The sequence below is a fragment of the Mchenga conophoros genome, linkage group LG11 (assembly GCF_057382185.1).
Source record: "Mchenga conophoros isolate Kocher_MC1m ecotype Shallow Benthic linkage group LG11, M_conophoros_male_GT1.1, whole genome shotgun sequence".
NCBI classification, from domain to species: Eukaryota; Metazoa; Chordata; class Actinopteri; order Cichliformes; family Cichlidae; genus Mchenga; species Mchenga conophoros.
In genome coordinates, this window is record NC_140536.1 from 6,546,465 (window position 1) to 6,562,201 (window position 15,737).

The window sequence follows — 15,737 nt, forward strand, 5'->3', positions numbered from 1 at the left end:
AGCTTTATATACAACCTTTGTCCAGTATATCAGCTATCCCTTCTCTGTGCATGTCCATATCATTTCAGCCCTGCCTTTCTCAATTTGTTTCCAGGCCTTTCAACCTGAGCTGTCCCTCTCATGTTATGACTAATTGACTCCTGTTCTGGCGACTTTCAATTAAATTTATTTTAATGTTATATTTTAACCTCTGCCTCCTGTCTTTTTTTTTTTTTCAAAAGCACTGAACTCAAATACATCACAATAGATCTCACTACCATCATGCAAACATTTCCTTTCACTATCCTTCATCGCAAATGATCCCTGACACTCATTTACACCAGTGTTGAGTTTAATGCATTCTAAGGTAATCTGTAATCACTGTAATCACATTACATTTTTCTGTTACGTGTTAATGTAACCTGTTAATGTAACCTGTTACTGTAACGTGTTACTGTACTAAATACAGCAATTGCATTACAGTTACAATTATCTTATTACATTAGTTACAAAAGTTCTTCAGTTATCATTGCAACAGGTGGATAGAAAGGCTGAAAAAAAACCGCACACTTTTTTCTTCCTTCACACTTGCTTCAATCAGCTGAGTTAAGTTTTAATGCAGGAAGATGAAAATGATGGAGCAGTCATAGCTTTATAGGAGTGAAGATGTTGACATTAGTTTTATTTTTATTGCTCAAAAGCATGATGGTGAACGGCAAACTGCAACCAGAACAGAAACTGTTTTGTTGCTAACACAACACCGGGTCTTTGGTAAGTGGACTGGTTCTTATATAGCACGTTTCTACGTGCTATACAGCGCTTTATACAACTAATTCATTCACCCAATCACACCAGCACTTCCTCTAAGCTCTTAGTGCTCTAACTATCATTCATACACATTCACACTCCGACATATGCATCGGAGAGCAACATGGGGTTAGTATCTTGCCCATCTTGGATCTTTGGCATACAGACTGGAACAACCTAGGATCAAACCACCGACCTTCTGGTTAGTGAAATCCATGTCACAGCATTTTATGAGTGAAGTACACCATATATCTTTGTTATTGAAATAAAATCAAAAGATTAAAACTGAGGCTATTTTTGTTTTGTCCCACGTTGAGAACAAAATGAACTGCCACTCAATTTCAGAATAACCTGCCCATCTGTGGTCTCCCACATAGTCCACTCAGACATGCAGTGAGCTGAGATATACATGCTTTTTCTCTTTTTTTGCATTTAACATTGATATATCATACATACACTCAATTCTGTAGGTTATAATGAAAACTGTAGACTGTGCACATGCAGGAATTCAAGGTGAGGGAAGCGATGGAGCACCCTAACCAGGCCTCACGAATGAAGATCCTGAGGGTGACTCACCAAAGCCCACACTATGTCACCTTCTGATCCTGTCTGCCTCAGAGCTCACACTTTATGAGTGTCACTTTATATCTGGCATTATCTCTCTCTGTCTGGCTCCACTTTTTCCCCCGTTGCTCTATCTTTCAGCCTGTCTATAGAATCACCCAAATTCAATTCAATTCAATTTTATTTATATAGCGCCAAATCACAACATAAGTCGCCTCAAGGCGCTTCATAGATACAGAGAAAAACCCAACAATCATATGACCCCCTATGAGCAGCACTTTGGTGACAGTGGGAAGGAAAAACTCCCTTTTAACAGGAAGAAACCTCCGGCAGAACCAGGCTCAGGGAGGGGCGAGGCCATCTGCTGCGAGCGGTTGGGGTGAGAGAAGGAAGACAGGATAAAAGACGTGCTGTGGAAGAGAGACAGAGGTTAATAACAGATATGATTGAATGCAGAGAGGTCTATTAACACATAGTGAGTGAGAAAGGTGACTGGAAAGGAAAAACTCAATGCATCATGGAAATCCCCCGGCAGCCTATGTCTATCGCAGCATAACTAAGGGAGGATTCAGGGTCACCTGGTCCAGCCCTAACTATATGCTTTAGCAAAAAGGAAAGTTTTAAGCCTAATCTTGAAAGTAGAGATAGTGTCTGCCTCCCGAATCCAAACTGGAAGCTGGTTCCACAGAAGAGGGGCCTGAAAACTGAAGGCTCTCCCTCCCATTCTACTTTTAAATACTCTAGGAACAACAAGTAGGCCTGCAGAGCGAGAGCGAAGTGCTCTAATAGGGTGATATGGTACTACAAGGTCATTAAGATAAGATGGGGCCTGATTATTTAAGACCTTGTATGTGAGGAGCAGGATTTTGAATTCAATTCTGGACTTAACAGGAAGCCAATGAAGGGGACGGATTCTGGACTTGAGGTTTTGCTAGCACTGATGTACCGTAATGGTTTTCTCTAATTGTCAGAAGGTCAGCAATCTGTTATCAAAAAGACTCTGATAGGGGGCAAAGGCTTGGGTTTGATTACTTTTCAGAAGAAGAAATCCTTGCACTCCGTTCGATGACCCAATATGTCATGACTCATTGGCATTCATTATGGGAATTCTTAAAGCTTAAACGTTAGTCTTCCATCCAATATCAACTCTTTTGCTTTATTGCAGATGCAAAACATTTTAATTATAGAGCAAAAATCACAGTATTACATAGAAGAGAAGGCCATTTCTCTGCTTGATAGTAATAGTCTTTAATTATAGCAGGCAAAGGTGGAGTGGAAAATGTTTCTTCCACCTGCCAAATTTCTGATCTCTCTTGATTGCAGCAGTTATCTGACCTTTCACAGCAATCAGCCACCATATTACGAACTAACAGGTGAGGTGAACAGCATTCATGATCTCTTTGTAATGCACCATCCTGCAAAACCTAGCATTTATTGAGATATTAGTTGAAATGTACCACACACATAACCACCAGTGCAGACCAGCAAATTATCTGGACTGGGCCTTGGACACACATGTATTATGGACCGAAAGAAATACAATTTCGGTGCCCTGCAAAAGTCTTCTTAAAATAATGAACCACCAAAGGCAGGACCCTGGGAGTGAGAGCAGGGGCGGAAAGAAAAAAGGTCATACCCAAGGAAGGAGAATTCACAAGAGAAAACAAAAAAAACACTGACTTCGGTTCTCACACAGACAGTCATTTCCTTGTCTTACACACTGATCTTATAAGGTTCTTAATTTGTAGGTGTCTGCACCCTGTATATACACTCAGTGGATGCTTTATCGAGTAGACTCGCTTTTGCCTTCTCAACTGCCTTAATTCTTTGCTGTACAGATTCATCAGGGTGCTGGAAATATTCCCCAGAGATTTTGGACCACATTGCATAAAGCATCATGCATCTATGCTGCACGTGCATGATGTGAATCCCCCACTGGTGCGCTATCCTGGAAGCAAGAAATGACTACACTATGGTCATAAAGGGATACTTATTGTCGGCAAGAAGTTACCCCTTAGAGGTTTATCAATGCTCAGTTGGCTCAAAGTGTGCCAAGAAAAAATCTCTCATAGCAGCACACCACCAGAAGCCTGAACCACTGATACACGGCAGGATAAATCCATGCGTTCATGCTGTTTATTCCCAATTCTGATCCTACCATCTGATCGTTACAGCAGAAATCAAGACTCATCCTAAAATGCAAATTTTGTCAAACCTTTATTGTCCAATTTTGAATTAAGAATGAATAAAGAGCAGTACTTGCTGTGGTCTTCTGCTGCTTTCCCCATCTACTTCAAGATTTAGCATGTTGTGCTTTAAAGATGCTCTTCTGCATACATTAGTTGTAATGAGTGATTATTTGAGTTATTGCTGCCTTATGTACATTGCATGTAGTTGAATGAGTGTACCTAACAAAGTGGGAAAGTGATTAACTGACCGAATTACAAGAAATTACAAAATAAACTGGAAAAATCTTGAAATAAACAAAATCTAGCAGTGTGATGATTTTGCATTTATCAGAACATAAACATTAGGTTAGAGTAGAATTACTTGAATTTTGATTCTGCTAACATTACTGCTACTACTGTTATTATAGTTTAGGTAGATTTATTACATTTGCCAGACTAATTTTGCTGCATAAAAAGTCGCCATCCTCACTAGATCCCTTTTAGTCATCTTAGTGACAACTGACGGTGGTGTGCTTGTTGTCTAGACATGCAAATGATTGCAGCTGCAATAATAGTTTAATTAAGAAAAAATGTAAAAGTGTTGCCATTCTTTAAAACTGTTACGTCTAGGAAAGGAATGAACAAAAACTGAAATTTCAGTGAAACACTGATGGAGAGCCATTTCTAATATATACTCTTCAACCTCAGATTGTTTGAATCCCACTTTTAGGCTACCAATAGAAAAATAAAGTATTTTTTTCCTGAGAGACAAAGAGAGAAGCGGAGGAGAGCGAGGGCAGTATACCAGCTGCCCTTATACTGCTCTCACAAATAGAGATGCTGACGCAAAAGAAAAACAAAATAACATGCAGCACACGCAGAACAGCCTTGGTGAGGAAGCCTTTCAAGGGTGCAATAACAGTGGCCACTATCTATTGCACAACGTCCTCTTGAACACGGGTTCATTTGGTGGCTTTTATAAAGATGCTCTACAAAGGCAATGACCAAAAAAAAGATCATCTAAAAGGCTGGCCGTGGACTGAGAAACAAGTAAGGCTTTTATTTGATATTTCGCTTGATTGAAAGTTCTACATTTTACACTCTGACCAAGGACTCAGCAAGACTACTCAAGTTAAATCTTCATCTATGTCTTGTCTTCAGATGAAGAATAAAGAAGTGCATTACCTTAAGTGCATGCTCACTCAGCTGTAAGTAGCAGAAATAACTTTTTTCTGAGTTATTGGAACCTGCAAAATTCTTTGTTCAGGTTAATATATCTAAAGTGGCAGCAGACCTGAAAGAAGGAAACAAGCCTATCACAAATATATTTTGGTGAAAGACATTTTAGCCTAAAGTATAAGCAAAAACTCCAGCTAATATCTGGACAACTGTGAAATGAAAGCACAGCAGGCAGAGGTGGATAGGGCTGGCATTATGTGGAGATATAACTAAAGCTCTACCCATTACCAGTGTTGCTCCCACTTTGTGCCCTTCTGGCTGATTCATAGGGCTTTGATCATCTTTCAATGGAAAGCCTCTTTTGACGGTCGAATTTTCCATCATCACAACACACTTGAGCAACTGTTCTAATAGGAATTGCGATCATTTTTAGAGGAAAAAGCAGAAAATTCAACAAACCCCTTTTATACTTCAGCTCACTTACGAAAACTTTACAAAATCTGCAAAAAAACCGAACATCGCTATCCTGTCTGTGGCGTCACTGGTCTTTGTGCCATGCAAACTATGCGCACGCCTTTTCCAGCTAATGACGCTAAATGATCCAATCAAACCAGCTGCAGTACCCTAAAGATGTCATTAAAGTCTTGCTGCTTTAGCTGTGGGGGTTTTGTGTGGCTTGATATGCAGAGTGGGAGGATAAATCATATAGTCAGGCCCTGTAAAGCTAGCTGTTTGATCTTTGGCACAGGAAAAAAGATCCTGTGCAGAAACTAGTGATGTAGTGCATTGGAATAAATCCACAAATGTGTAAGACAGAAGAATGCTTGTGCAGATAAGAGGTCTGGGACATTAGGAAGGGATGGAGACAAAAGATAATGAGTGGCTTTGTTTTGATTGAGAGTTTTATGTCATGCTTGTGCCTAAACAGCAGCTTAATGCATTATAAAGCACGAAAACACAGATACCAGTCTTGAAGCCCAGCCTGGTAGGATCATAGTAGACTTGAGTTGATTCAATTGACTAAAATATAAAGTGTGAAAGTTTATTGTGTTTCTTTGGCAAGAGTTGCTCCACACGGTATATAAAGCATCTTATTTTCCTTGACGTCAAATGTGAAAAGTGTCCATATGTCTGCTCTTCTCTTCGTCCCAGGCATTTTCATGAAACATGGAACATGGGAGCGAGCTGTACCGTTTCCTGGGGGCAGATCAAATGTGCATTTCTAACCTTAATGCAAAAAGAGATCACTTCTAAACTTGTCCCACTTTTCTACACAATCATCTTGTTTTTATCCGTTGACAAAAGTGACAATGCATTTCATCGTCGTTTTTGTCCTTGTGCATTAGTTTTGTTTTTGTCAGAAAAAAGAAGGTTATTGATGAAGTATCGGTCACTGAAATTAACCCTGCACTGTGCTGCTGGTGTACAAGACATATCCTGAAGGAAACCTGTCACAATGTGGTAACTGCTTTTTGTTTAAACAAATTAATAAGCAATATTTTACCCAATTTCTTTTCATATTTAACCAAACACAGTTTCCATATTCATAAAATCTAATGATTTATATTGTAGGTCATAAAAATATAAAATCCATTATCTCAATTGTTTTTAGAATACTTGTCTGTATTTTGGGGTTGGATGTCTTCCATCCATCCTCCTCCTCCTCATAATCAGGACAGGAGAATTGTCTGACCAATCAAGCACAAAAATAACATAGTTAGCAAACCATCTGATAGTGGTTGGTGCTGTGGGCGGGTGCTAAGTTCTGCTGGAAAAGTGAGCAGACGGAAACATGAAGTGGTCTAATTTGGTCTTGATTTTGGACTTAATAAAAGGATAGATACAGCACCCCAAATCATCACAGACTGTAGAAACTTCACAGTGGACGTAAAACACATTGGGTTGTGCGCCTCTCCTCTTTTCCTCAAAACTCCAGGTCTTTACTTTCCAGATGAAATGCAAAGTTTACTTTCATCTGAAAAGAGGACTTTAAATCTCTGAGATACAATTATTTAGTCCATTTAGGAAACTGACGACAAGTTTGGTTTAGGAGTTGTTTGCTATAAGAAATACCAAATTGTATTCCCAATTCCTGAAGATATCTGTGCATGGTGCCTCTAATGCATTCACACCAGCTCTTGAGTTAACTTTTGCTGCCAGTGGTCTCAGGATTGTGGTCACCCTCGCTCCTTGTCCATCTTTTCCTATCACACTTTTCCCTTCTAATTAACTTTCCATTAATGGACTTGGATACAGTACTCTGTGAAGAGCCAGCTTTTTCAGCAGTGACCTTCTGTGGCTTACACTCTTTGTGGCAGGTAAACTGTCAAAGTTACCAGTGACTGTGACTGCGATTGCTGAACTAGACTACACCATTAGATGGTACCTTTGTTGGTACGTTGGGTGGCACTACTGAAATTGTCTTCAACTGTGGTCAAACAAGAGATTATACAAACAAAATTGTACTTAGTTTACCCCAATGCATATCTCAAATAACACTAATGTTGCTGAATCAACCATGTATATTTTCCCTTGCCATTTTGAATATGTCTCAGTACACAAAATCATTAAAGAAAGTATTTTCTAGTTTTGCACAGAAGACACCTATAGCTCAAACTTTACACCCATTAAAAACAACAAGTCCTTTGAATTAATCCACCATGTATAGCAGTGACCTGACTTTGGGCAAGGGGCAGGGTAAACCCTGGACAGGTCACCAGTCTGTAGCAGGGCTTACACATGGAAACAGACAACCATTTACACTCACATTCACACCTATACGCAATTCAGAATTACCAATTAACCCCACTGAACAAGTAACTCTTGATTTTTCAGGTCAGAATACAGAGATAATATTTTTACATCAAGGCCATACTTCTGTACAAAGTAATTTGCCAATGTCAAGTGCCTTATACCAGAGGAATCATGAGCACCCTTTATTAATGCTTAACCCTCTCAAGGCAGGCGTTGCAGATTTGCAACAAGTAAAAGCTAACAACCTGATTACCCCACATACATATTTTATGAGGTTTTTTTTACTCAGAAGTACCACTGCAGGTATTCTTTTGTGCATTAGCAACAAAAACATAATTTGAGTCTGAGAGGGTTAACTCCAGGCATGGCATAAGTGACACAGGAAATCAGCAGGGAGATCTCTCCATAGTGTTAAATCAATTTCATGTTGCTATTTAATCAATAACTGCCCCCTGCACATTGCCCTCCAAGGCTTGTCTGACCTTAAGTTTAATGGCATCTGAATATTGACCATGTGCCAAAGATACACATAGTTGTGCATCTGTGTCTTCTGAGCACATTACATTGATTTAGATTTATTTCAGTGAGACTCACTTTAACCTTAACCATAACCGTTACTTGCAATAACATTAGGATAACCTTCAAACAGATCTTCACCTTTAAATTTAATAATTAACCTTTTGTCCCACATGACTCTCTAACTCTGTAACCATTGATTCCTGTAACACTAATTCATAGTTCCAATTGTTATTAACAGTTAGTAATAACTGGACATCACACTCAGACACACATACAAATATAAAATACTATGATATCATTCCTTAAACTATTTAGAGCAGCAGCTAAAGTAACTTTAACTACTTTAAACAAATGCAAAATAAAACTGAGGTAACATCCTGTCTGAAGCATACAGGACACACTCTGACAAGTTGGCAGTTAAACATTGTTTTTTTTATTTTATTTCCGTTGTTGTTGTTTTTTAAAATTAATATCCACTTAAGAACGCTTAACAAATAATCCATCGATGACAATTTGGCAACATGGCAGTCGGCCACATCTGCTGGCAGTTGACATAACAAGCATGGAGCTATGCCAACAGCGCGTCTCCAAAAACATTTTAAACTTATTTTAGCCACCTAACATAAACTGTGAAATTCTAATAATAACAGGAGAAAAACGGAGTGCCTTTTTTAAATGGCGAGAACTAATCGGGAATGGGTGAGTCACCACTTTGGTCAAGGCTGAAACAGCTTGGACAAATATCTCTGTGCATCAGCCAGCTAAAGCTCAAACCAGTGACTCAGCCAATATGTGGAGCCCACAGTAATAATACTAAAGTGTTTTCTCATGAGAGTGAGAAAGCTCATACACTGATGAAGCGTAATACTAGGACTGTATATAACTGTGATTACTTTGATCAACCGGGAGACCGTGACTACCTGCCATGAATCATTTAAGTGACAAAAAGGTTTTGTTGCACTGTCATGTAAACAGAACACGGCTTTCACATCCTTACATCTGTAGAAATCTTAGCTTCAAAATATTCACCTAGCTTCCTTATTCACCTAAATTCAGCATCTCTCTTAGAAGGAAAACAAAAGAATATTAAAAAAATGCATCAAAGTTTAACACAAGATTCAATAATCGCTACAGATTCTTCTTTTCACTGCAATTATTGTGCCTGCATTTGAATAAAACGTGTAGCAAAGTACTGGACAGCGGTAAGATAACTTTGTTTTCCCTCTGTGGGATTTTGTACACAGCATGGATAGTATCATTGTAGCAAAATATGAAATAATCTTTCACCCAGTAGGACGATCATTTTCCTGGAGCCTTTGTTACTCACTGAGTCCAGTGAACAGATTTCGTTGACCAAATGGAATTTGCTTGTGTTCAGTGTGAGCTGGTTGGCTGTGGAGACTGTTCAGACTCACTTTTGTTGATGTTACAGACTCAACTCGCTTGTTACATTTCTTCTCGGTTAACATCACATGTGGCAAATCTGATGATCTGCAAGGGACAAGAGCTTCATCTTCTGCTGTGCCAAGATGTTAGAATTTTGTTGTATATCTGTCTTTAAATACAGTTGTGACTGGGGCATGCAGGCCTGTGATCAGGCACTGATTTAGGGAGCACTGGCAAAGCACACATTTTATGTATTGTGATCACGTTCACTGGAAGCCAAAATCATGACTGAGGCTGAATTTAATGAATTGTGCAGCCCTACTTAATAACATGTGGACTGTTATGAAACTTTACTCAAATACTGCTACAGACAGCAGGATTGCCTCTAGTAGGTTTTGTGGGCTTTTAGCATGTCCATCAAATAAATTAAGTGTAAAAATGAAGCTTATGACACTGAATAAATATAAAGTAATGACAAAGTGCTAATTTGCAATTATTAGAATCCTTATGCACGAAACAAAGACTATGAGCATGACAATTATCAGTGTTGCCATTGTGTTATTAGCTCTGATGCAGTCTCTAAGTAGACTTTTTAAGCAATGCAAGGGTTAGTTTTGAAGTTTGCTCAAGAGTGGAGCATAGAATGGGATTGATAGATGAATTGGTGTGTAGATGCTGTACTGGTCTGTTGTGGTGAACGGAGAGCTGTCTGTAAAAGCAAACCTCTCAATTTACCAAACCATCTATATTACGGGATTGTGACCGAAAGATTGAGGCATGCCTTGGTGTCCACACAGATGAGCTGGAGGAAGTGTTTAGGAAGAGGGTGGTCTGGGCTTCTCTCTTTACCCTGGTGCCACCACAAGCTAGAGCCAAACAAGTGGCAGAAAAATGCATGAATAGATGGAATTCACTAGTGGTGCAACGGATCAAAAATCTCACGGTTTGGATCGGATCACGGTTTTAAGTCACGGATCGGATCAATTTTTGGATCAGCAAAAAAAGAAAAAAGACAAAAATTGAACATTTACTTATTTACTTATTGAAGTATTTTTTGCCTGTTAAAAACATTCAACTCAAGACTCATTCCACGCAATTATTAAAAAAAAAGTTATGATACAATATAGGGCAGTGTAGGGCTTTGTATCTACCACTCAATTCAATTTTATTTATAAAGCGCCAAATCACAACAACAGTCGCCTCAAGGCGCTTTATATTGTAAGGTAGACCCTACAATAATACACACCGCTCATTATATCGCACTCTGCTGTGATATAATGAGCTGTCACAGTCACGTAGCTTTCCGTTGCCCTGGAGCTCCACCCATTTGTAGTAGTTAGGGCAACAGAAGATGCCTGGGACAGTTCAGCCATAACTTAAATCTTTTCCTGCTCATACATGCTTGGAACGATCTTGCCTCTAAAGTGGACGCGCGACGGGATATCATAGCGTGGCTCAGCACGTTCATCATAGTTTAAACCCCTTGTTTTGCACAACGGAATACGGCCTCCCGTCTGCAGCTAAACTCCCCAGTAGCTTCTGTAATAGCTTTAGCCCGGTCGGATTGGGCAGCAAAGGGCTGCTTAAATACCGCAAACTCCTCTGCTCCTCCACTTGGGCCGCTAGCACTGGCCATAACTATCGCTTGACAGACTGACCACGCGCACCATACACATACTTTTTTTTCTTCTTTTTCGAATTTTCGTATCACGTGCGTACCGAACCGTGGAGTGGGATCGGTTCGGATTACCGATCAACCGTGATCCGTTGCACCTCTAGAATTCACCCAAATGAATGTCAGCAAATGCTCATTAACATTTACTAAAATGCTCCAAGCCAACTCTTGACACCATTTCAAAGCTTAGTTGGCTGGATGTTGTAAAAAGTGTTAACCTAAAGCAGAAGTTTGCATACAGGTCAACAGCCAAGATGAAATAGTTTTGCATGGAAACATATGAGAACTTACATTTAGAATTTCAGTAGTATAATGGCTGAAGCAAGCAGTGAACGTTTGTTATTTTTTCATTTACTTGGGGAAGTTTTCCAAGTGACTTCTCGCTTCTGGCATCAACTGCTGGCAGGACTGACTCACCGAGAAACTGGGTTTCCCTGGAGCAGGATTTAACTGGGAAGTACACCTAAGGCAAGTTTGGGGAGGACAAACAGCTCCCGCTGAACATTCACTGCTCAGTATGAATACAGACCATGAAAGCATGACTTTACAATACTTTTCATAACACGTCCTACAGGGATACCTGCCTTGTGGCGTCCAAATGTTTGTAGTGACATTTGTTAGCTTGCACTTCCTAAAAAATTGGAAATGACTTGTAAGACAGGTCTGCTTTACCCAGCTGATCATGTGTTGCTGCAGCAGTAACAAATGACAGGTTCAGGCATTGAAGAATCGTGCAAAGCCACAGTGGATATTCCAGTGCCATGGACCCTTGGTTGGTCTCAGATAGATAGCTTTAGCTGATGTAGCTGATATTATAATAATAATTTGTGACTGACTATAAATCATATTAGCTTCATATTAGCTTTAAGACAGCACTGATTTGTGTTCATGGACATTCATTTTATTTTGTTTGCTACCAGACAGCCTGGGGGCAGTTGTAAAGTACTCATGAAAGTACATTCATCCTATCTTTATTGATACAAATTGTTTGTTTGTAGTGGGATTAACACTTGACCAGTTTGGCCCCGATTGCTCAGTAGGAAGCAGCTAGACCCAGAACAAGCTAGGTGTTAAAGTCAAAGTTCAAAATGATGTCACAATGAGAATTCTGACACCATTCCTCAGTAGCTCCGATGCGCTGCATTACAACTTGAATTCTTTCTATTATAGAAAATCTTTCATTTCAGAATAAAATAAATAGCTTAAAATGAGATAAAAGTGACATTTTATTTATTATTACATTAGGACACATTGACCTGCAGCAAATGTTAGGCTTTTCCTCAAGACCATCCATCCATTCGCTTCTTTATCCTTTTCAGGGTCGCGGGGGGCGCTGGAGCCTATCCCAGCTGTCATAGGGCGAGAGGCGGGGTACACCCTGGACAGGTCGCCAGTCTGTCACAGGGCCAACACACAGGGACAGACAACCATTCACACCTAGTGGCAATTTGGATTAATCAATTAACCTATCCCCACAAGCTGCATGTCTTTGGACGGTGGGAGGAAGCCAGAGTACCCAGAGGGAACCCACACAAACACGGGGAGAACATGCAAACTCCACACAGAAAGACCCCAGCCTGATGTTGGAATTGAATTCAGGACCTTCTTGCTGTGCGGCAACAGTGCTAACCACCGTGCCACCGTGCTTCCTCGAGACAGTCAGCTGATTATGATACTGCTGGAAGCAGCTGGCATGTATTTAGAAAAATATAGTCATCTTCAAATGTGTGCACTATCAAAAACACTTGCTTCACTGGTATACACAGCACAGTTTACCATGTCAGACATTGACATATAAGGCAGGCTTGTCCTTATATTATCAGAATATATACCATATAATTTGTTTTTCAAAGTTAAGCAAGTGTTTGTTACCTAAGCTTAATAAAATGATAACTGAAAGATAAAAATTAAAAGAAAGCGAATAGTGGCAAATGTGGCAATTTGGAAACATGACATGAGTTTGCCGTGGAAATGCCAATAGTCTCATTGAAAGGCTATTTAAAAACTATTATGCTTATATGGTAAAATAAACTAGAAAACATAAACAATCAAAGTTGCTTTAACTGGATTTAATGTGGCATCTTTGCGAGGACTGAAGCTGCTCTGAGAATGTCATAATAAAAAGGGATCAGAGGCTTTTGGATATAATTATTATAATAATCTTCAGACTGCAGCCTGACAGGAATTCTGAGTCACAGCCAAGATCACAGAGTGCTTTCTTTATATAAAAGGACAGTGTTCAATTACAAAGGTGGGACTAAATGCATTCGAATGGAATGGCAGAATACACAGACATCGGGCGAGCTTTAAATTAAAGGTCACACAACTCGTCACAGACAAAGCACAAGATAAATGTTGTACGCTATATGATTCACACAGAATTGAACAGTCAAACAATGCACGTAGAATCTCTAACAGAAGAAGAATTTTAATAACATGCTTGTTTTTTACAGGTGAAAGCATCACGTAAACATCTGCACCAGACTCAAAGACAAGAACACCACCAAACACAGCACTGCAATCACACGTAAACCAGTTTGGAAATAACATCTGTGAGCTCTGAACAAACAGAATGAAAAAATCGATTGGCTGCCCCTCATGTGAACAGCAGAGAGGCTGATGTGGCCACAGCTGACTGAGGTGTACCGGAGCCAGCACTCCTCGATTTAAACCTGGACATATATGAGAAAGACACTTTGTTCCACGGGAGCTGCAGCGAGCTGCCTGTTTTCAGCGGCCCTGTGCGTGTTTTCTTAAACGTGACCTTCGCTCTTGCGATTACCCAGTGGAGGACAGCTGAAAACAACCCACGACCTCCACCTGAGGTCAGACTCTTGCTGTAACACGTGGAGTAATTTTTGTTTCTTGGTCTTTTATATTTTTATTTTTTTGTTTCACTCAACAAAAATCAATTATGTTTTAAGGTAACAATAGATGAACTTTTGTAATTATTTTGAAACTCAGAACCACTTTGCTTCTATCGTTTCTCATCTAGCATTAATGTTTCTTTACTGCAAACAAGCTGCATACTACTATTTTACTTTCTCACTAAAACATGATATATTGTCTAAGCTTAGCTTAAAAGGAAAACCTCAAATCTGACCTAACATGGTTATATTTCTTTTGTGAAAACTACTGCAACTAGTTATTATTCCAATTTTTAAAATGTATTTTTAATCTTTATAGCACTTCTACAAACCCAGTTACAAAGTCTTTCACCTCTTGGATAAATAGGTTATAGGTCAAAGCTTGTGACAGTCCTGATCTAGTTAACCATAAACTAATGTTCATTCTTTGTAATAGCAACACAAAAGAAAGCCTGTTAAAAACAACATTAATATTATGTCATTATGTAGCATGTGACATTATTATTTTATTTTTTATATATGTAAACCTGCTGCCTGTATTTTTGTAGTTTAGCTCCATTGTTTTGTTTGGCAGCTGTCCATAAATTTAGTCAGTAAGTCTCTTACCATTAATTTGTGTTTTAAATTCAAATTTGTATCTATAAAAACAATTGTTACTTTTTGTTGACTTTTTTTAGGTTTTCAGCAAATATTTTTGTCGTGATTTCATGAAATTATTGATGACAAGAAAGTTGAAGGATATTGCAAAGTGTGTAAATCTAAATTTTGAGACCTTTATAGGACTCATTAAGTCACAGGTATCAGTTTAAACTTGATCTCTATGTTAAAAACAGGTCAGCAGGTAAAATGTTTTTGTAAATGTAAGAATGAAGGCAGTTTAAAATGTCATATTTAAACCAATTCGTGAAACATTTAATCCTGGACAACCACTGTCTTGACCAACAATGAACAGCTCTATATTGAACCAATCGCACTGTCCTGAGGTGGTGGTTCCCAACCCCGTCTTCTTCACCATCGGAGCGGCGAGCTTTGCAGAGAACTTCCTTGTTGTGGTAGCTGTCATACGGAACAGAAACCTCCACTCGCCAATGTACTGCTTCATCTGCAGCCTGGCAGCCTTCCACGCCATCGCCAGCCTGACCAAAACCTTGGAAAACCTCATGATTGTGTTTGCTGATGTGGGACACTTGAATAAGAAAGGCTCTTCTGAGACCACGCTGGACGATGCAATCGACTCCCTGCTGTGCATGTCTTTCTTGGGGTCCTTTTTCAGTATCCTGGCCATTGCCGTGGACCGGTATGTATGGAGCTCTTGGATATGGAAACATAAATATTTTATCTTAAAATGGTTTATTTTATAGTGTGGAGAATGGTTTTCATGGCAAGATGAAAATATTCCACTCTAGGCTACTCATCCCCCAAAATCTCATTTTTTTTGTTGTTATGCCTTAGAAAATCTCATTTTCTAAGGCATAACAATGCTTAGGGCTATTTGAAAACCCTTTTAAAGAAAGAACTGACTGTTACTTACAAGAACCCACAACCATGTTATATTTGCCACACAACGAATGATTTATTCTATTTGCTGCTAATCTAGATGTTCTAAATGGTTTCTCTATGGATCTGTGGCCCCGTAATGATTTATCCTCTGCTGATATTTATATAAGGAGAATTTAAAAAGCTTTCCACTGGGCTCTGACTCTTTGATGTACAGTTAAAGGCTTACTGCAGTGGCTTCCATCATGTCTACCCAAAAATCATGAATACTTTATTACTGCAATGATACTGTTTCTCCACGTTTTAGGCAGCTATCCAAATTTTAAAATCAGTCAAAGAAAA

General features: G+C 39.2%; 1 protein-coding gene across 2 annotated transcripts in view; it reads left to right on the plus strand.

Annotated features, from left to right (window-relative positions):
* mc2r (melanocortin 2 receptor) overlaps window positions 1-15,737 on the plus strand; it is a 33,165-nt gene that overhangs the window by 15,339 nt on the left and 2,089 nt on the right. The window contains exons 1-2 of one of the 2 annotated variants that reach the window (XM_085290625.1): window positions 4,457-4,568; window positions 13,485-15,195. In XM_085290625.1, coding sequence (XP_085146751.1) covers window positions 14,843-15,195 — 353 coding nt within the window. In that variant the 5' untranslated portion in view covers window positions 4,457-4,568; window positions 13,485-14,842. Of the gene's footprint in view, window positions 1-4,456; window positions 4,569-13,484; window positions 15,196-15,737 lie in introns of those variants that run through there. The other variant, XM_085290624.1, reaches the window with a different exon arrangement.